At 35.0% G+C, this 21,839-nt stretch overlaps 1 protein-coding gene across 50 annotated transcripts in view; it reads left to right on the forward strand.

Moving 5' to 3' along the window:
- The window catches only part of Rbfox2 (RNA binding fox-1 homolog 2), a 262,069-nt gene that overhangs the window by 215,785 nt on the left and 24,445 nt on the right, over nt 1–21,839 (forward strand). For 31 of the 50 annotated variants that reach the window (XR_015452318.1, XR_015452317.1, XR_002395334.2 and 28 more), the window contains 4 exons: nt 2,964–3,110; nt 6,437–6,490; nt 16,724–16,816; nt 19,528–19,588. Coding sequence is in view for 47 of the 50 variants with exons in the window: in XM_004845710.4 (XP_004845767.1) it covers nt 2,964–3,110; nt 6,437–6,490; nt 16,724–16,816; nt 19,528–19,588 (355 nt within the window). In the remaining 3 variants the exon portion in view is untranslated. The remainder of the gene's footprint in view (nt 1–2,963; nt 3,111–6,436; nt 6,491–16,723; nt 16,817–19,527; nt 19,589–21,839) is intronic. The other 19 variants (XM_004845702.3, XM_013072472.3, XM_087213955.1 and 16 more) reach the window with 3 other exon arrangements.

Raw genomic sequence — 21,839 nt, forward strand, 5'->3', positions numbered from 1 at the left:
CACTTTAGTGGTAGAGAAGTTTCAGGTAGTGACACCAGCAAGTTAAAGTGTTTACATTAAAAAATCTAAAGGCTGGACTACAGAACATAGATAATTGTTTGCAATACATTTATCAAAATTCTCATATCCAACATTTATAAAAGAGTCCTACAAATCATAAGCAATAATAGTTACCCTAATAGAAGATGGGCAGAGGATTGGCACATGTATTTTACAAAATGTCCGATAAACATGAATTTTAATTCTCATCAGAAAAATGCAAATTAAAGCTACAATATGATGTTGTTGCTTCCCACCAGGATGGTTAAGATGAAAATGACAATGCTAAGAGCAACTAAAAACTCCTCTATACAGGTGATGTACATAGTACAACCACTGAGGAAAATTGACATTGTTATTAAGGCTGAGCAGCACATAGCCTTGACCTAGAAAATGCACTCCTGTAAATATACACTCCTCTGTGTGTGTGTGTGTGTGTGTGTACACATATACACTCAGCAACACAAATACCTGCTTGTGTGTACAAAAAGATGTATAAACAAGAATGTTCACAGGAATGTTATTCTTAGCAAAAAACTGAAAACATCACATAAATTCTAGATGTTTATACAATGGAGTACTAATTGATAAATTATAAGAATATGCATGTATATATTTCAAATATAATGTGTGGAAGAAGCTAGACCCAAAAAACATAATACTGTATAATTACATTTGTTAAAATTAAAACCAGCAAAACTAACCTGTGGAGTTAAGTTGGGATAGTGATGACCAAGGTCTCCAGTGGCCCCTGGGATGCCCCTCGTGTATTGTTTCTTGAACTAATTTGGTGGTTATGTGGGTGTATTTTCTTAGTGAAAATTCACTCTGTGCTTAGGATTTGTGTGTTTCTGTCTGTTAAATTTCCATTTTAAATTATATTAGATCAGAGGGCTTGAGAATTTGAGAAATGATAGTTCACTTTTTCTACTTGCCAGATCTCCCTAGAATTAATGATTTCATTTTTTAAAAAAAATACAACTCTTTACTGTAAGCCAGAAAATTAATCAGTTTGGCTTCCAGTCCTCTTAAATTATGTCCTCATGACAGCAAAGAATTCTCAAGAGCAACAACTAAGTACTTGAGTAGTATACTTTAAAGTAATGATTAGTTTGTATTGATCCTGCCACTTCACTTAAACTGTGACAGGTTTCATGGACCACATGCATAAGTTCTATATAAAACTGTAGTTTGGAGCTTTGTGGAATCGATCTTTTTAACTTTTCTGTAAGTGATGCATTGTCATCCCACAGATCAGATCTGGTGCTTTTAAAGTTTAATTGAAGAAAGAGTTTTATGTGATCCAGCTGTGAGGCAAGTTTGATGGTGCTTGAATGAGCATTAGTTGCAATTGATGCTTATTGCTTTGACTGCATGATGGTGCCCATGATGCTGTTGTAGTGACTTAGTGAGTTTCAGCTTTGGATGGAATTTGTTTTGTTTAGTCTGCATTGTGCTCCAATTGATGATTGAAAACTTTACACTTTGGCAGAACATTGCTTAATAGCTCTTCCCTTTTCTGCTATTTTTATATCACATGAATCATTGCACACTTAAGCCATCTGCAAGGCCTGAATGGAATGAGATAAAAAGCTGCCATGCCTTAGACTGACACTTGAAAAGCTATTATTCACTTGTAATTTATTCTTGATTATCCTTTATAGTTTAAAGTTTCAAGCTTCATTTCAAGATTGTTGCTAACATCTTTGAGCCAGAATTATCTCTAATTCAGCTTCTTTTAGCCTGAATATTGGGCCAAAGGGAGGAGATTCATCCTGTGTCAACCAGAAGAATCTGCTTAAGACTCCATTCTCTCTCAATTAAGATAATAAAGAACAGCAAGTTGTACTCCTGTTTTAAAAGTATGTTGGTTTAATCAGCTCAACAGTTTGCCATCAACCTTGTCGGGAATAGTAAAACCATAAGGTTCTTAAATTACCAGGTGAATACTTGAAAATAAATGTATTTTTGCTTGCCTACAACATGTCACACCTGTTAGATATATGTCAAAAATGTTTCTCACCATAGCAACTTTTTTGAAGGTTTAGTGAAGAGGAAAAAAAAGGTAAAAACATGGCCTGAGATGTTGCAAACAAGTTTCGTGATTAAAAGTGTATACTCACACTCATAGTCTCTCACTATAGATGTGTAGAAATCTAGCATTTGTATGCTGTATAATAGATTAGTCAGTGTTCCTTAAATAAAGCCTTTTCAACAGTTAAACCCTCTGAATGCAACTTTTCCCAGGGTCACAAGAAGAGGGAGTCCCTTGAACTGAAGTTAGCTGGAATTGTATAAATTAGGGAGGAAAGTACAGATTCATTTCAGGATGAGAAGTTACTTCAGTTTGGGGCAAATTGACTATTAACACTCAGTTCCCCCTCTTCATAAATAATATCATTATAATACTGTGACGACTGAGTAGTCTTAAACCCTAAAACTAATAGAGGGTATGGAATATAAAAATTGCCTTATTTCATTTCCTTGAGAGCCTAAGATGATAGACCAAAAGAGGCAATGACCTACACAACTAAGTACAATGGACTTTTTATTTTCCAAACAGAAAGGTCTCAAAAATAGAACGCTCTACTAAGAATCTAAGAATAAAGCTACTATTTCTACATGTCCGATTATCCTAATGAATCTCCTTGGGATCTTAGGCAAGTCACTTAGTGCTTCTTGTATGTTTTCTCCCATTTTGCTGATGTACTGTAAGTATTTAGAAGACCCCAAGTTTTTATTTAGGCTGTGATATTTTGAACATAAGTAATACCTTTGAGGTTTTTATTTTCTTTGAAGGGAGAGTTTTTATTTTTGCTTACAGATGAAACTGGGAATGATTGCAGTAGAGGGGGGCTTTATTTTACATAATTCATATGAATTGTGCTTATTTTTCATTTAGTGTTGTTAACTTCTTTATTCAGCAGACAGAAGGTGGAGCACAGACAGATGGCCAGCAGTCGCAGACACAAAGTAGTGAAAATTCAGAGAGTAAATCTACCCCTAAACGACTGCATGTCTCTAATATTCCTTTTCGCTTCCGGGACCCTGACCTCCGACAAATGTTTGGGGTAAGTCTCCAAAGTCCTTATGAATTTTACCATTAAAATAGGATTTAATCCAACGGGTGTGCTATTATTCATCTACTCTAGACATTTGCTTTGCAGGTCACACAGGTGACCAGGCAAGAGGGTTTGCTGGGACTGAGGGGTTTCTTGTAACCTGAGACTTTCAGTGCTAAGACCAGAATGAGATGGCCACCCTACTCACACATAAGCCTTAGCACACATATCAATAATATGCTTAGGTTTACCTAAATGAAAAAAGCACTGTTTTAATGCAGTGACTCCTAAACTTGTCTGTACTTAGGAAATCCCTTGAGAAGCTTAAAAAGTACTGATGCCTGTGTACCACACCCAGAGGTTGTGATTTAATTGGCCCAAGATGCAGTGTAGCCTAGGCAATTTTACAAGATCCCCAGGTGATTCTAATGTGTGGATAAGTTTAGGGGGCCATTGTTTATTCATCCCATAACATTTTTAGCCTTCTAGGTAAGCCAGAACATTATTGCTTTTCTCTCATCATACACTGCCAATCATAGAACTGTTCTGTGCTTCAGGAATACATTATTCCTGCTCTCTATTCCATCTTTGCAGTCTCAGAAGACAAAAGGGTGTAGAGAATATGGGTTTAGAAGTGGCTCATTAAAGTGAAAAGTGTGTGGATTTTGACATCAAAGAATTTGGAACTGAATTCTGTTTGCTCATGACCCAGGGACATTCACAAAACCTCTTTCAACTTGAATCTCATATCTAAATATAGAAATGCCTTTCAGTGTTACAAATTAAATGGAATAATGTCAGTGAAAGCAAATAGTGCCTCTGTTTTGTTTTTACTTCCTTGCTCATACTCAGTAATGTCAAGACTGATATCTAAGGAAGGTATAGAGGGTTGGTTTGCTATCTCATGTGTTCCTGAGCTATTTACCTCCTCCTGAAATCACCTTCATGAAAACAAAGTGTAATAACAGAACAATTTGAGCTGTTGTAAGTGAATGACTGCGAAGAGTCTTAATTTTTTCTGATCCTGAATGCTGTTGCCTGTTGTAATTTGACAAGACTCTTGACCAAGAGAGATAATCAGTGGTTTTGTGAAACTTTCACTAGGATAGCTGCCTAGTGCTTTGCTTAAAAACAAGATTCTCTGCTTTAAGTCTTTGCTGTAGCCATTTCATGCTGTCAAGACACTATACTTGATCTTAGCCAAAAGGCCAAGAAGCAATGCATGGCGTCAAGACATTGGAGCAAAGCTCTGTCACTTAGAGCTAACTACCTGGCCATATTTTTCCCACTGAAGAGAAAGTCACAGTTGAGATCTTCTGAAATTTTTAATTTTTATTAGAGCATATTTGCACTCTGTAATGATTACATTCGTCATGGAGGGTTGGTACATGTAAATAACACACCTTAATTATTTTTTACTTTCCCTTCCTATGCCCCGCTTCTCCCTCCCTCCCAAGGTGAGGTTGAATGATGTTCTGGCAGTACTTGGAGAGCTTGTATACAGAATATGATAACCAGCTTCTCTGTATCTTTACAAAGAGAGCCACCAGAAATAGAAAGGACAGCTAAAGGACTTATTTTCCACATAAGAAGATTGTTCCCAACACCATGAGTTATTAGGTTCTCTTCTGAATCATCTAAGACAGTGAAGACTCTTAGTCTTTGGAGTCTATGAGAATGGAGTACATTCTCATCTATCAGAGATGTGTTTTCTCATGAATCAGAAAAGTAGTGCCCTAGGCCAGTTAGTGATTTCTTGAAATATATTGTGCCCTTCCCATAAGGCAGAAAATAAAAAAGAAATATTTTTTCCTAGCAAGGGACACCTCATTCCTCTGTTTTCTTCTATTTGGTTAATGGCTACTAGCCATTGGTAAACAGCAGGGATTCCATGCTCCATATTATTAGCTCTGTAAACTTGACAAATAGCTTCTATCAGCCTCAATTTCCTTAGCCATAAAAGGAAAACAAACTTTTCTCCAGAAAGATCATATAAGAATGCTATATGAAATATAAAACAGAACAAACTCTAAAGCAACACACAAATCTTAGTTTTATACGGTAAGTATAGAAATATAACTAAATGCTCTCCTATCTAAAATAAAACATTTTTTCCTGCTTCCTTAATTCTAACTATTAAATAAAACTGGAATCAAGCCTGGATGTGTTATTCTAGAAAATATGGGTTCTTAGTACATGTTTTTTGATAAAGATAAGCAATAGTTCAGTCCAGTGGAAAAATATGATTTTTGTTTCCTGTTTTTAGTCATCCCATGCCCCCCCCCCCACCAATTTGAAATCTGGCTGAAATAAATAATGGAGTTTGCGCCCAGTTACCCGGAGATTTCCTGTTTGTGCCTTCAGTTCAGTTCATGGAAGTATTGACTGGAACATTTTTGCCATATATATATATATGAATATATGTATATATTCATATATATATATGAATATATGTATATATTCATATTCTTCAAAATAATTTTGTGCTTTGTATAACCCCTCTAGTCAACTACTAACCACCTGACAGAGGAATTATTTAGGGTTTGTATGGTTAGCTGCATTTGGTTTCAGTGTTAAAATACTTAAGTAATTGCTAAATATAATACTTAAAAGTTCCTATTTCTTACAGAAGTATTAAAGTGACAGATAAATGAAGTCATCCTTAATGTATCATCCTATAAATATGTGAAATAGTTTATATCTACAGAATTGATAATGCAGTATGTATTTGTTGTATTGAATAGTTGTTCATAGTCGACTGGTGGTTACTTACATCGCCCTGTATCTGAGGGAAAGCCTGGTTGGCTATGTACCAAAATTCTAAGGTGGTGGGATTGCAGATGATTTTTATTTTCTGCTTTCCCTTTTCCTCTTTGGGTATATTTTCTAATTTTTATACAATGAATGTGGTTTACTTGTGTAAAACTTGGGGGGAAAAGGGAAGGAAGACAGCCTTCAATAATATATATTTCTGCTTTGTAAAATTTACTTTCTTAAAACTGAGACATTTAAAAAGTTAGAGCAGTCGTTAGAAAAATCCTTAGTTCTTGTCCAAATGAAGAGGTACATAAGGCCACACTGTGAAGGTCTTTGGACAATGGCTTTATACACAGAAGTGGATGATGCATGAATGAGGGAATTAAGAAAGGGGTAAAAACAGAGAAGCTCTCAGCTCTGTGATGGGTGAAAAATCAAAAGCAAATAGAAACATGAAATTAACTAAGTACTAATTTAAAGAACAAGAAAAAGAAAAGGCTATTCCCTTTTCAGAAGAAAGAAAAGTAGATGCATAAGAAGCTGACCATAAATAAATGTTTTTATTTTTGTCTCTGCAGCAGTTTGGCAAAATCCTAGATGTAGAAATAATCTTTAATGAGCGTGGCTCTAAGGTAAGTTCTGTTTCAATACCAAGTGTGTGTAGTTTCTTTTTGAGTTTTATTTTAAACAGCAGCTATTCAGAAGGCATAAGCAGTTTTGCAAGCTTGGCATAAAAGTATCCCAAGTACCAGCTTGGGTTAGATTATCTGTAAAAATAATTCAGTGGCCAGACTTTATGCTAATACTTAAATTCAGAGGATGACGGGAAAAAAGAGAAGTTGGAGGAGAGTGTGGCAGCATATAGGATGTAGAAGATGGCAGTCCTTGATTGGCCTGAAATTTGGCCTCTGCCAGTGACGGCAAACCTTTTAAAGCTTTCAGTGATATAAACAACCCACTGCAGTACATGTGCCATAGTTTGCCACCACTGGCCTGGGCTTTCTTACTTGAAGGAATAAAGAGAAAACTAAAAAAAGTGAAATCCTATGCTCTGAATTCTGTCCAGACAATGTAGTTTTCTAAAATCCAACTTTAAAGTAGCATATGTAGAACAAATATAATGTTCAATTATTGAATCTAATGTTCTCTCTTGGAATATGTTTTGCAAGGCTTATCCACAGTGAGTAATGACTCAAGAATTCTCCATGAGCCCATTTCTTTCTGTAAGTCTTGCCCAGGTGGGCAAGCTTCAGGATGTGGAATCTCTTCAGTTACAAAGGCAGTGAGTTGATTTTTTTAAAGAGCTGAGATTTTTAATTGAAATTATTTTTCCTATTAACAATTTTTAAATTTAATTTTTATTTAGCTATCTCTGCTAAACTTTGAAAATAGCTCTTGGCTGTGGTTTAATCTCTTAAAAATGTGATTTGAGGAAAAGCTAAAATAAAGCCAATAAATGAGTTAATATTTACCTTTCTTCAATTTTCTCCAAATTGACCATGCTTTGGGAATTGATTTCATATTCATTCATTCATTCATTCTACCCCATCCATTCCCATCCATTTGTATTAATACAAATATAGGGCCGGGGATTTAGCTCAGTGGTTCCTCCGCCTGCCTTGCAAGCGCAAGGACCCGAGTTCAATCCTCAGTACCAAAAAAAAAGAATACAAATATATACCACTGTTCTAATGCTCCTGATTATTATTCCCTTCCTTTATAGAATGTATCAACACTAAAAGTATTTAATTCAGACTATAACAATTATTTAATAATGAGGTCATTATATACTCTATGCTTCAAGTTTTCATTAAAACAAAAAAGATTAATATGTCTGTACAGAACTTTCCCCAGCATTTAACCTGGTGAGTATTTTTAAAGTGAAATCTGTTAACTGCAACCAGTAGCACTATTTATGCTTGTTATGTCCTCACAATAAATTTCTATCCTTTATTATATAATTTGCATTTATTTTTGTGAAGTTTTTAGATATAGTTTTTAGTTTTCCATGGGGAAATGGCCACGGTTTAGAGGTGGAAAGCACATGAATGTAGAATAAGTATGTGACGATTATTGACCACATTGTTTATCTAAAGTATTATTTAGACTTTTTTGGTTTTAAGTGTATGTACTTAAAATAGTTTTAACTCTTAACAACCAAAAGGCCAATATAGTTACATCAGGCATTGAGGACTTGCTCCTTATCAAGAAATGAATTTGATCAAATTACTGTGAAGCAAAGGAAATTGATCTTTCTTAAGGTTTCTTTCATTGAATTCAAGGATATTCCTATTACCAAATTTTCTAAAAATTTACCTGATCCAGTTACTTCTCCAACATAATTTTCATTTTAAAATAATGTCACACGCCTTACTTTTCCCTTTGGGGAATCTAAAGGCATGTACCACTTCCCTTCTCTCTGTTTGGTGTCCTCACTGCCCCCTCTTTCTTTGGGCTGCTAAAGGGCAGACAGAGTACTGTACTAATTAAATTAGTAAGTGTATTAAAAGCAAAGCACAGAACTCAGGATTGCCCTGGACCTGTCTGCCTTTAAGAACTGAGACAAAACCTTATTTTCATCCTTCACCCTCCTGGCTGTTACCTAAAGTCCTTTTTCTGGAGTGGGTTCGCCAGAACTGTTCTGAGGCTGCGAAGAAAGATTATTTTTAAGTCATACCCAAAGATGTCTCCTCTGGGATCCACCTAAGAGAAATTAATGGGCACTTTTCTTTTTGTGAATTAAGTTCTGTTTCTCATTTCCTCTGTATGTTTGGGGTTGACTATAAAATTACAAAATGTCTTGAACCAGACAAAACAAGACTTTATGTGGTCATATTGTTTTGGATAAGAGTTGCTCTGACTTAAAGTGTTTTTCTGTCCAAAAATTCACTTTATTAAATTTTTTGAAGCAATAATGGAAGAACTAATCACAAAATAAATCTAAAATAAGCAATACTTACATGTAAATCACTGTTAAATTAAATTATTCCAAAACAAAAAGAAACATTTACTTTTTTTTTTTTTTTTACAGTGAAACTATCCAGGGTTCTAGATTGTAACCAATTGAAAACCTAAGAAAACAATGTGCACTGCCACATCCACCCTTCTCTACCTGCCAGTATTCTACCTTTTCTAGCTTTTGGTGGTAAAGTTGCTGCATTCCACAAGCGAGTTATTTCTCTGATTTTGACTGTTTTCCTTTTTTTTTTGCACCGGAGATCAAACTCAGGACCTCTAGCTTGCCAGGCAGGCACTGTGCCGCTGAGCTAAAACCCTGGCCCTGTCTTCCTTTTTTTTGGTACCCTTGATCGAACTTGGGTCCTTGCGCTTGCGAGGCAGGCGGCGGAACCACTGAGCTAAATCCCCAGCCCATCCTTTTTTTTTTTTTTTTTTTTTAAATTGACCTTCAAATTCTAAATTTGGCTTACCCAGATTGTATAATATGTAAGTTATTTGATTTGATTTTGTTAGTCATCTTAGTTCTCCTTTGTAAAAACAAAGTCATCTGTATCTAATTTCTATGAGTGACTAAACAGTCATCTTTTGAAAATATATAATTAGGATATATGATATGATACTTCAAAAAAAATAATTTACTCAGACTCTAGAAAATTACTATATGAATGTATATAGCTTTATTGATCCTCCAGATTTCACTAGTAATGACAATATAAACACAGTTAATAAGGTAATGCCTAGAGTGGCCATATGTCCTGATTTATTAAGTCTAACCCTAGTTTATACCTGTTGTATTCCATGGTTATTAATAATGTAGGCTTCTTCAAAATATCCCAGCTTGACCAATAAACTGTTATGCTTTTTATAAAAATCTTTTGAATAACAAGTAAAAAGCATCCTTTTGAAAGGAAAACATGGCCCTTAATGAAAAGTAAAGAGAGAAAAAGCATTCATAGTTCATTTAAGAGGTTATTCACTAGTCCTTTTCCCAGGTTATGTTCTTCTTGTCTTTTTGTTTCACATAAAATCTTTTTTTTTTGAGATAGGACCTTGCTATGTAGTTCAGGCTGGCCTTGAACTCACAGTGAGCCTTCTGCCTTGACCTTCCAAGTGCTGGGACTACAGACATGTGCCACCATGCCATGAATAATGGTCATTTATCCCCCAGTATCCTTGACCTTACAATTCTTTGGTAGAGTCTTCAGTGTTAAGGAAATTTTTACTTTCCATAAAGTTTTTTGTGATAATTATCCAGGTTTATTTTCAAAATTACAGATTATAATATTCCTATATTTCATGAAATTTTATCAAAATGCTTTTAGTGTAGTTGTCCCTTGAAGGAATAAAATGAACACACTGAGTGTGTGGGAGCTCATCACCTCTTCACACAGTGCTGCCTGTCAGGGCCACGGCACAGGAGAGCAGGCACAGGTCCCCTGCAAGCTCTGGCGAGTGCGTGCCTATTATTTCTCTCAGATGGGTCTAATGAGAGGATCTTGGACTAGGAGAGGCTAGAGTTAGGGAACATAAGGCTTCTTCCCAGTCCTCAGACACAATAATGAGCTCCGATTTCTTGCCTATTACCCTGGCTTTTGATTTCATGTGAAGAGAAATTCTTTCTTTCAAAATATGGTCAAAATACTTTCTTTGAAGTCGCACTAAGTAGGTCTTTGTGATTTTAGTACAATTTGATAGGTAATACTGATGTGAAATGTTTTCCATTATACTTAAAACTGAATTAACAGTGCATGTAGTTCCAGAGGTCTTAGTTTATTTTTCTTTTGTTACCATTTTATGGGTTTTAGTTTTACTTTTCTTTTATTTACTTTTTAATTTCTGTGTTCTGGCCATACCCAGGAGATTCGTCTGCTTTTGATTTCTCCCTTAAAAGTTACATGGTAAATTTTCTTTCTCATTCTTCTGAGATGGAAAAATTCAGAGAGTATACAAATTTAAAAATATGTTTACAGTGCTCACCCTATTGCTTGTTATTTATTGCAGCCTGAGGCCAGACTAAAAAAGGTGACAGTTACTCGGCTCCTATATGTCCTTGATGATGAATGGATGTCAAGGCGGGTGATGAAATTGCTGTCCCACTCAATAGAAGTTTTAACTGCAACCATACTCCTGATAAACCATTCCTTTATTTCTTAAGACAGCTAAGATAGCTGGTAAATCACCAATGTAACATTGGCATATTTAACTAATAAGTACTGAATTATTAACATAGACTTTGGGGATTGAGAACTTCCACAGGAGTATATAAGCCTTTTTTGTCCAGTATAGTGGTCACACTGAGCATTGGAAATGTGGAAAGGCTGACATGTCCTATAAGTGTAAGGTACAAGAAAGTGTTAAACGTCTCACTAATAATGTTTATACATTGATGCTATACCAAATTGATAATGTTGTATATATTGGGTTAAATAAACACGTTGTTAAAATTAATTTTACCTATTTCTTTCTACTATTTTAATGTGACTTAGAAAATTTAAAATTATATGTATGGTTCATGTTATAGATCTATTGGGTAGCACTGGTATAGATAAATGTGCCAACATCATCTTTTAAGTTTAGATGAAAATTCTTCATCCTCTTACCTGAAATATTTCCTTTTAAGAGTTTGAAATTCATTAGGAAAGAATTTTTGCCAGCTGTTCCATAGACAGAGGGCTAATATCAAGAATATATAAAGAACTAAAAAAATTAAACTCCCCAAAATAAAAGACCCAAGCAAAAAATGGTCAGCCAAAATGAATAGACAATTCTCAGAAAAAGGAGTTCAAATGGCCAATAAATACATGAAAAAAAATACTCATCATCACTGACCATCAGAGAAATGCAAGTTAAAATTACACTGAGATAATATCTTACCCTGGAAAGAATGGCTATCATCAAAAAATCTAATAATAACAAATGCTGGAGAGGATGTGAGGGAAAAGGAACTTCTACATTGTTGGTGGGAATGTAAACTAGTACACTCACTATGGAAATCAACGTAGAGATTCCTCAAAAGACTAAAAATAGAAATTCCCTTTGACTCAACTATTCTCTTCTGGGTATTTTCCCAAAAGAGTTAAAAGTCATCATGTTTTTAGAATATTTGTATACACATGTTTATAGCACCACAATTTATAATAGCTAGATTTGGAAACAGCATATATGTCCATTAACAGATGAATGGATAAGGAAAATGTGGTGTTTAAACATAGAGGAATACTACGATACCATAAAGAATGATAAACTTGAGGCATTCATAGATAAATGAATGCAACTTGAGAACACGATGTTAAGTGAAATAAGTTAAACACACAAGCTCAAATATGGCATGGTTTCTCTTATGTGAAAGACACAGAATATATAGAAAGAGCGAGAGAAAGAGCAAAATAGAAGAGGGATAAACAGGGAGTACTGTTTATCTTTCCCACATTATATATTCCAATATTTCCAAAATATTTTAATATATATGCTGGTTTCATTTGTACTACTAGTTTATCACAGTTTGTGGAAAAGAAAGTTTTGTGTTATTACCTGTTTCTTTTTTGTAAGAATCGTTTTGGTTTATGTCTTGTACTCTGGGTAACTACTTTGAAGATAATGATACACAGTGTATTAACTATTATTCTCTTGTTATGAAATTTTGTTTCATTTTTTCATAAAATAAAAAGAAAAAAGTTTGAATTTAAAGCTGTTCATTGCAGATTATATAATCTGTTACATATCTGCACAGATTGGTTATTATAGTTCAATGTTTGATATGTTATATGATTATTTTGAACCTGTTTAAGGAAAATGTTAGATTTAAATCTTATTTTACTTTTTTTTCCCTAAAGCAAGAAATTAGAATGACCAAACTTAATGGTAGTTAGCTTTCTAAGAATGAACAAACATTAAAACATGATTTCATGTAAGCAGACTTCTGTAACATTTGTTTGTTTGTTGGTACTGGGGATCAAACTCAGGACCTTGCACTTACTTGCAAGGCAGGTGTGGTGCTGCTGAGCTAAATCCCCAACCCTTCTGTAACTTTTAAATATGGATAATCTGTGACTATCCTTAGCAAAATTCCTCGCATTTTTTCTAAAACACTTAAATTTTATTGATATAATAGAACATTTAAAAAACTTTTTAAGGGGCCAGGGATTTAGCTCAGTGGTTCTGCCACTTGCCTTGCAAGCACAAGGTCCCGAGTTCAATCCCTGGTACCAAAAAAAAAAATTAAAAAAAATAAAAAACTTTTTAAGCTTTGAATTGTGTTATTGAAACTGAAATGTAAGGATGAAAGATAAGGAAGCATGATCTTTGGCTTGAAGAAATATCACCTGTTTAAAGTTTCAACATGCAAGGAAACTAAGGAAATACTCTAAAAACACTGATTATACCTCCACCTTCTTAAATGTGGATTTTAAATGAGTGATCTGTATAAATTTTCCATGCTTCTATATAATTTGTCACAAGTTTGGTGGTGTAAAGCCACACATTTGTTGTCTTAACAGTGCCGGAGGTCAGAATTTTGAAACTCCAAGCTATAGTATTGCGTTCCTTCCGAGACTCCAGGAATCATCTTGTTTTCTTGCCTGTTTGAGCTCCAGAGGCTGTCCACATTCCTTGGACTGTAGCCCTTTCTGTTTTCTGGGCCAGCCATGGCTAGTCAAGTTCTTTCTCAGGCTGCTGGGATGAAATCCTGACTCCTACTTCCTGTTTTCATCTGTATGACTGAAGGTTACATTGGGTTCACCAGATTATCAGGGTAATCTGCCCATCTCAAAATCACTAATTAATCACATCTACAAAATCCTTTGTCATGTAAGATGATATATTCTCTGGCTCCAGGGATTAGGGTGTGCACAATTTCCAAGGCCATACTGCCTACTCATGGTCTCTTTATCTTCAGAGAAAAGAAAGAAACCCCCTTACTTATGTATTTTATATTTGGGAATCCCACAGCATCAGCCAAGCCTTTTCCCTCTCCTACCCTAGGAAGAGATGCTTGTAAAGACTTTTATTTTTTTCTGTGTTATCTTGATTAGTTTTTCCTTTGACATGTAAGCTCCATTCTTTAAACACTTTTAAAACAATTGAAAGTGCAATTTTGTTCCAGAATAAAAGCATTATTGAGAAAATCTTATAGAAATGGAAATTAATGTTAATCTTGTTTGTTTGCTGACTGAAAATTTCAATGCTTAATAATACCACATTTAATTCCTTTGGTTGTAGTTACTGTGTCATTAATGTTTTATTATTAGAAGGAAGGTTATGGAAGATGTAGGTTTGAAAATGAAAATGAGGATTTGGGGAAGAACACAATTTAGTAAATAGAATCTGCATTCCAAATTGGAAAGTTTAATTTCTGATTTTCTCATCATTAGTTATATATCCCTGGGTACTTCATCTTGACTCAGCTTCTTCCCCTTCAAAATGAAGCCAACAGAGTTTTCTTTCCCACTCCATGGTTGTATTTAAGAAAATATATATATGTATGTGGTTTTTATGTGATTGTGTAGGTTATGTAGACAGTGCTAAAATTTAAAACCTAAGTATTAGGTTCCACCTAAATTAATAGTAACTCAACTCTTAATTTATAATTTATTAATTTACCCAAGGCACAAAATTTACTACTCTGATAATTAGTTGGAATAAAGTTTATAATGCTTTCAAGTGTGATTAAAAAGATAAAAACTCATCATTATCTGTGATCTTTTTTAAAGGGCTTAGCTTTCCTCTTGGAGAATTCTCTGAGATTAGAGTGCTGGCTTCTTCAGCAGATGCTAACATGGCTGGTTGATGGTATCCTTACTTACTAACTTGCCCTGCTGGTATACCCTAAGAGGTGTCAAAGTGGCTGTAACATGTTGAGATTAAAATTTGCTTCTGAAAATGTCCCCATTAATAATTTTCCACAAATGTACATTCTGTAGGAGAATATTGATTAAAAAGTATCCATAGTATTTCATCACTAGCAAAATTTAGAATTTAACATTTCTATTAGCCAAGCATTGTGCTTTCTAGGGTACAGTATTTGTATCAGCACTGAAATTGTAAATAGAGGTAATCTATTGGAACCTTTCAGACGCTGTCCACTCATAATTATTTAGAATGCTGAGTAATCAGATCTCTCAAGATGATGATGCCAGGTGTGGTGGCACATACCTCTATTCACAGCACTGGAGAGGCTGAGGCAGGAAGATTGCTGTGAGCTTGAGGCCAGCCTGAACTACATGGCAAGATTGTGTCTCAAAAAACAAAAATAAAAAACCCTGAAATGATGGAGATGCTTTTTTGAAATCTTTTTATTGAGTGAATGCACATTGTTTACCATCTCAATGCCATATTTTGTTTAGAAAAGAATTCATGATGTTAAGCAGCAAGGCAGACCATCAGCAAAAATAAAAGGTTTTGAGTTATTCTAAAATGGAATATTCTAAAGGTCCAAGAGGAGTAATGAAGCTATTGGAGAGTGACTTTCCAAAATATCCTAAAAATTGACCACTCTGCAGATGTAAATAGCTTAAAATTATTTGTGAAATTATAATTGCAAAGTGGAAAAATAAGGATAAAGCATCTAGAATAAAGCTGATATGAGGCTTTATGAAATAGCTATGTAGGCCAGGGATATAACTCAATGGCACTGCGCCTGCCTAGCAAGCACAAGGTCCTGAGTTTGATCCCCTGTACCAAAAAAGAAAAAATAGAAATAGCTATGTAATATTTAATAATTGTTGCTGACATTGAAATTAGTGGCATGGTGCTGTGTACAGAGAAGTGAAGTGAGTTAATCCCTCACCTCCCAATTTGTCTACTTAATGAATTAAGGCTTTGCTCTATTTTTGTAGCATTGATAAGAGACAAATATGTTAAATTAATTGTTACTCATCATATCAGCTACATTGTTGTATATTTTTCCTATTGAATTATATATAACTGATGTCAGCAATGTAGATCTTGTCACTAATGTAGATTCCCTATGACTATGCCTTTCCCCATACTATATGTGCAAAATAACTATTATTTAATAATAGATATAGAGGTCAATAGATATATAATTTAAGCTATAATTTAATTTGGGTTAACGGTTTTCTGAAGTTCACCTGAAAATATTTTCACTGTAAGGTGTCAATCTCTTCATTTAAAATTAGCATTGAAGGGGCCGGGATTTAGCTCAGTGGTTCCGCTGCCTGCCCCACAAGCACAAGGACCTGAGTTTGATCCCCAGTACCAAAAAAATAAAAAATAATAAAAAATAAAAATAGCATTGAAGAAAAGTCACAATTGGCCATTGCTTAGTGGTATTTTCACTTGCTTAGAAGAGCATAAATACTCTCCTCTTCCCTTCCTTGTACCTACAGAATTATGCCTCAGAAGTACTGTATGCCTTAAGTTACCCTGTTGCCCAAAGAATTCATAGTGATGTAAGAAACAGGCAAAATGGGACTAAGATGATTAGACTTGTCTAAAAAATCTCAATCATAGTGATTGATCTTGAGTGTCAGATTTCATGTAGCAATTACTGAAGAATAAAAGGTTTAGGATGTCAGTTTCTTTTTAGTACCTAAAGGAAATGAATTGATTGAGAAAGATAAGATATTTATGTTCAGATTCCTTGCTGAATAGTTTGACCCGAGTAACTAACTATACCTTAATTTTGGTCTGGCCTCACATGCTTTATATTTTATTACTGTTATTATTAATTAAATTACTGTTGTTGTTATTACAGTTCTTTATCTTTTTATTGGGTTTAATTTCCCTTTACAAAATATGCATGGACCAAAAATGTGACTTTGGGAGACTATTGCTGAGTTGTTGTTGATGTCAGTTTTATACTGTGATATATTTTCTCTATTTATCAAGAGATCAGTATTTCAATGTAACGATGTGCATGTTTTCCCCCCTTCTCCCGCTGCATGCAGGGATTCGGGTTCGTAACTTTCGAGAATAGTGCTGATGCAGACAGGGCCAGGGAGAAATTACACGGCACCGTGGTAGAGGGCCGTAAAATCGAGGTGCATGTCTTCAATAATTCAATTTCTGGTTTATACTTTTATTTCTCCTTTTTTATATTGCCTCACTTATCTCACATTTGGAACCCCGTCTTGAGTGTGTGTGCACTGTATGTGTGTTTATATCTGTTCTTCACCTTCTTGTACTAAAAAAGTAACACTGCTGTCCTCTGATCCCCTTTTTTCATTGTTTGGAACTTTAATTTTGATTTTTTTTTTCCTGTGTGTGTGTGTATGTATGTTTGTTTTTTATTTACTTTTTTCCTCTTCCCAAAATGTTCATCCTCCTTCTCTCTTGATTTTTTTCCTTTGCTTCAATTTGCTAGATTCTGAATTCCTATGATGAGACCTAAACAAAACCAATTTTTAAAGTGTCTAAAAACTATCTAATTGGTAACGTTGTGTTCTGTGATCAATCAAGGGGCCAGCCAATATCCTCTTTCTCTTAGGAGGCCAGTTTGCTTCCATGTGGGTGTGATAAGAACGGAAATAGATTATATAGAGGTTGTTGGGAGGGAGGGAAAAACCCAAAACTCATGTGGTTTTAAAATCTTATCTAATATGAAGAATTTTGGCAGTTGATTTTTAGATTTTACAAATAACATCCTCAAACATAGCGTTTGTTGGCTGGCCTGCGAGTGTACTATAACTGTGAAGAGGAGTCAGCCACCAGGGTTCACTGGCCCTTTTTAACAGTTCATTGAAGGTTAACTGGCTCCTTTTCCCTTTCCCAGTTTTAAAAAATATTAAATATGAAAGCCACCATTTGAGTAAGATGTCTGCATATTTTGCTTTTTTCCCCCTTTCCAATGGTTTAGCATTTAGGGCCCTTCACTTGACTCACTCTTTCCATCGTAACTATACACAGTGCTGGTGATTGTGCCCATTGGCGGTAAGTGGAAAAAAAAGTGCTAGAGAAGAAGCTTTTAAGAAATGTAATTACAAAACAAGAAAGAAAAAGTCCATCTGCCATCTCACATTAACACTACGAAATGTGATTTGACTTGTTTCTCTTCCTTTCCTTTTCCCCTTTTATTTTCAATGCTGTTGAGTAATGCCGCCTGGACTTTGAATGTACATATTATTTTGTAGCAGTCTGAGCTGTTTGAGTACTGACTTCATGGTGATATTTTTCCCCTTGCACATCTTACTCAGAGTTACTGAACTCCAGTTTGGCTGGTTTTATTAATGCATTTCCTGCCCCTACTTCCTTCCCTACTTTTCCTCTTTCCCAAACCACTGTTTGTATCTCTTTCTTTGCCTTTGACTGCCCCTTTGCTGCCCAAAACACCCTTCCTGGCTCTTTTCTTTTTCCCTGCCTCATTGTTCTCTTTACCCAAATTCTTGTTCCTGTCCTTTGCTATTCTTGCTCCCCTTTCCATCTCTGTTCCATGCAGCTGTTGGTCTCTTTTGCTTACTGGTGGTTTCTGATTGGTTCTGGCCACTTTCCTTTTATGTGCTTGGTTGCATTCTGCTGTAGCACCTGGTTTAAGCACTTGATCCATTCTAACCTTGCTCTTTACTTTCTTCCTTCTTTCTGAAGTTGTCCCCTCCCCCATTTTTTCATTTGTGTGTGTGTGTTTTGTTTAATTGCATGCTCTCAGTTTCATCATTGTTGTCTCCCATTCTTTCCTTATAAATGTGAAATGTTTGTATTATCTGGGGGTCATACAAGAGTAAATGCAGTTTTAAGCATTCCTCATATGGGATGAGCCTCACTGTACAAATTGTAAACGAGACATTAAAATGTCTTTAGTTCTAGTGCTACCTAAAATCCGTCTGTGCATAGCATGAGCTTAGCACAATGTATATTATACTATGAGGCAAAATAAGACATTTACATTTTATAATTTCTTAAAACTGGCACAGTTATGACCTAAAAAGACAATATATAATGACATTCTGTGGTGAGGTTTTACCCTCCTTGCAAGAGCTTTGAAGCTGGTCCTGACACTGGACTGCTATGTCCTGGCTTCTAAGTTCTGTGCATCTCCTCTCCAGCAGTACCTGTTTGCTTTAGCACTCACAGTGCTTTTATTTAAGTTACTCTGTAAGAAGGGTGGAGAGTGCCATAAAACAAAAGGAGTAAACACTTCTTTTAAGTGCCTACATTAAAGGCCTTCTGAAAACTTAAACAGACTATATAGTCTAGAAAATGCAGAATGGCCCTTAAGATTATCAACATGGAGATTTAAGTTCCTATATATGTATATATATTTTTTTATTAACCTTAGAAAATCTGGGACAAACATTGAAAGTGCAAAACAGGACTGGTGAAATCAATAGATTTATTTTTGTAATTTTCCTGTAAATTTCCTTCCTTACCCAGGGGCAAGCCTGTTTTATTAATGAACTTCAGAGTTCATATGCAAATATACTTGTTTTCTATTTACTTTTTCCCATATTTTCCTTAATGCAGAGACTTCTGTTTAAGGATCTCTAGAGAACTTACAAATGTATTTTTTTAGAATACTGAGTGATAAAGTAGCCCTAGGTTTTCATACGGAAACTGCATTTTACTCTTGTTAGCCTCATTTAATAAGCACTTAAATAAAAATTTTGTATATTAATGTTTTATATTATTATATTAATTACATAAATCATTGCTATCAGAAATTTATGTTTTAAATTAAGTACTGTATTACTGGGTAAGCAACTTCATATTCCTTAATGTGGTCTCCTTTCTCCTACCCCTACTTTACACTTATTTTTAGGTGAATAATGCTACAGCACGTGTAATGACCAATAAGAAGATGGTCACACCATATGCAAATGGTAAGAACTTACAAAACGTCTTTGAGAAAGGTGTCATTTATTCTTTTATAAACACCTAATAACCTCTGTTTATTTCAATCTTGACAGTTTGAATGTTTTATATTTACAGGTTAGCTTTTTCCTTAGAATTAAGTTAAGCTTTTTTTCCCCCCTTTTCTCATATTTATTCCTTTCCCTTCTTTCCTTTCCCCTACCCCTCCCACTTCCCCTTCCCCTTTGGATCCTTTCTTCAATTTCACATTATCTATTCTACATTTTGATCCTTATTTACACTTTCAGTTTCACGCTAGAGAAACTATTCAGTATTTACATATGTGTGTCCTATTTATTTCACTTAAGAGTATGGCTTCAATGTGCAATCATTTAGCTATGAACGTCTCTAGTTTGTCATTCTTTATGGCTGAGTAATACTCTATTTTATATTTTAAAAAAACACATCTTCTTTAGCCAGTCTCCAGTTGATGGGCAATTGGGCTGCTTCCAAGTTTTATCTATTACAAACTACCGCTATAAATGTGGGTGCACATATATCGCTGTGGTATGATTCCTTTAATTCTTTTGGGAAGATACCCAGCAGAAGAATAGCTGGGTCAAATGGGACCTCTAGTCCTAGTTCTTTGAGGTATCTCCATACTGATTTCCACAGTGGTTGCCCCAGTCTGCACTCCCACCAGCAGTGGAGCAGGGTTCCTCTTTCCCCACAGCCCTGCCAGCATTTGTTATTGGTTAATTTCTTGATAGCAGCCATTCTTTCTGGGGTGAGGTGGAATCTCAGCATTGTTTTCGTTTGAATCTCTCAAATGACCAGTGTTGTTGAACATGTAAGCTAAGCTTTTTAGTTATTAAGGTGTTTAGCTCTCATTATCATTCATCTTCTACGCAGTACAGACATGCCATTTGAAGTTGCCTACTCACCCTTGAGCTCCCTCTTTTTCCCTCAAGCTACTATAGTTCTACTGTTAGACTTGTACACAGTGTTGCTGGAAGTACACCAACTCTACTTTTCCTACTGATTGATTCCTCATCATGTGAGCGAGAGTAAGATAAGTTGAAGGATACATTATAATCACTGTAACTCTAAACCCCTTGATTTCCTTAAGGCCTGGCCGTAATAGCCATGGTTGTGTGTGTGAGAGGGATTTTCTATTCTATGAGCACAAGTTATATAGTAAGTTTTATAGATGTTTCTCATCTATAAAATGAGAAGGAAATTTTTTATGAATAATTTTTATGAATAATTGTCCTAAAAAAACCCAGAACTCTTGTACCAGTTGTCAAATTTAACAGATTCGTGTTCTCTAAATGTGGTAGAACATAATTTTAATCTGCAGTGCCACAGTGATTTTGCCAACTGTTCTACAGAGCCAACCTGAGGAAAAATGAAGAAAGCAAATGGGCTGGGTCCTGAGATCTCTCTTCTTTTCTTTACTTTTCTTTCTTACTCTTTTTTTTTTCTTTAATAGTGCTGAGAATCAAACCTTGGGCTGCATGCATGCTAAGTAGATGCTTTTCTACTGAGCTATATCCTCTGCCCTCCATTTCTGCTTTGGCCTAAATGACTTTTCATTCTCTGTTGTATATTTAAGGGTTCTGCATAAGATTTTATTTGGAATAAAAGGTATAGTTACTGCTGCTTTCTTTAGAAGTTTGAACTCACTGTACTAGATGTAGGCCTTATGTGCTAGTAAAATCTTTTAAGTAGAAATATATTAATATTCAGTATAACCTATAAGGTCTTTACTAAATATATGCAGCCTAGCTTTTTACACACATGATAGAAATTTATCATCATAATTTCCATTTGCTTTACCTCTTGCTTTCTTATTTTTACCGCTATTATAAAAACAAGTTTCTGTAATTTTGATAACAATATAAACAAAAGGGAAAAAGATATAAAGTATGTTAAATTTTCTTTAGATAACAGGGAAAATGGCATGACAAAAAGAGCCTCTGATAGGATTTCAGAAGACAGAAATTTTACTCTCTGGATATGACTCTACATTTTATTCTGTGACACCACTTTATTAACCTGTCAGATCTTGTTTTCATATCTATAAATTGACAGCCACAGAATTTTAGCACCAGAAGCCTCTTTAGAAATCATCAACCTAACCCTCTTTGCTTATTTAAGAAAGGAGGCCCAAAGAACTATAACATTTACCCACAGTCATAGATATGCTACCTGTCTCCCTCTTTGGGTGTTGTGAGGGCCAAATGGCATCTTTGAAAATGCATTGTAAGCTGTATAAAG

This window comes from Heterocephalus glaber, unplaced genomic scaffold (genome assembly GCF_053883595.1).
Source record: "Heterocephalus glaber isolate CG9 unplaced genomic scaffold, H.glaber_assembly_v1.0 deba00001444, whole genome shotgun sequence".
Taxonomy (NCBI): domain Eukaryota; kingdom Metazoa; phylum Chordata; class Mammalia; order Rodentia; family Bathyergidae; genus Heterocephalus; species Heterocephalus glaber.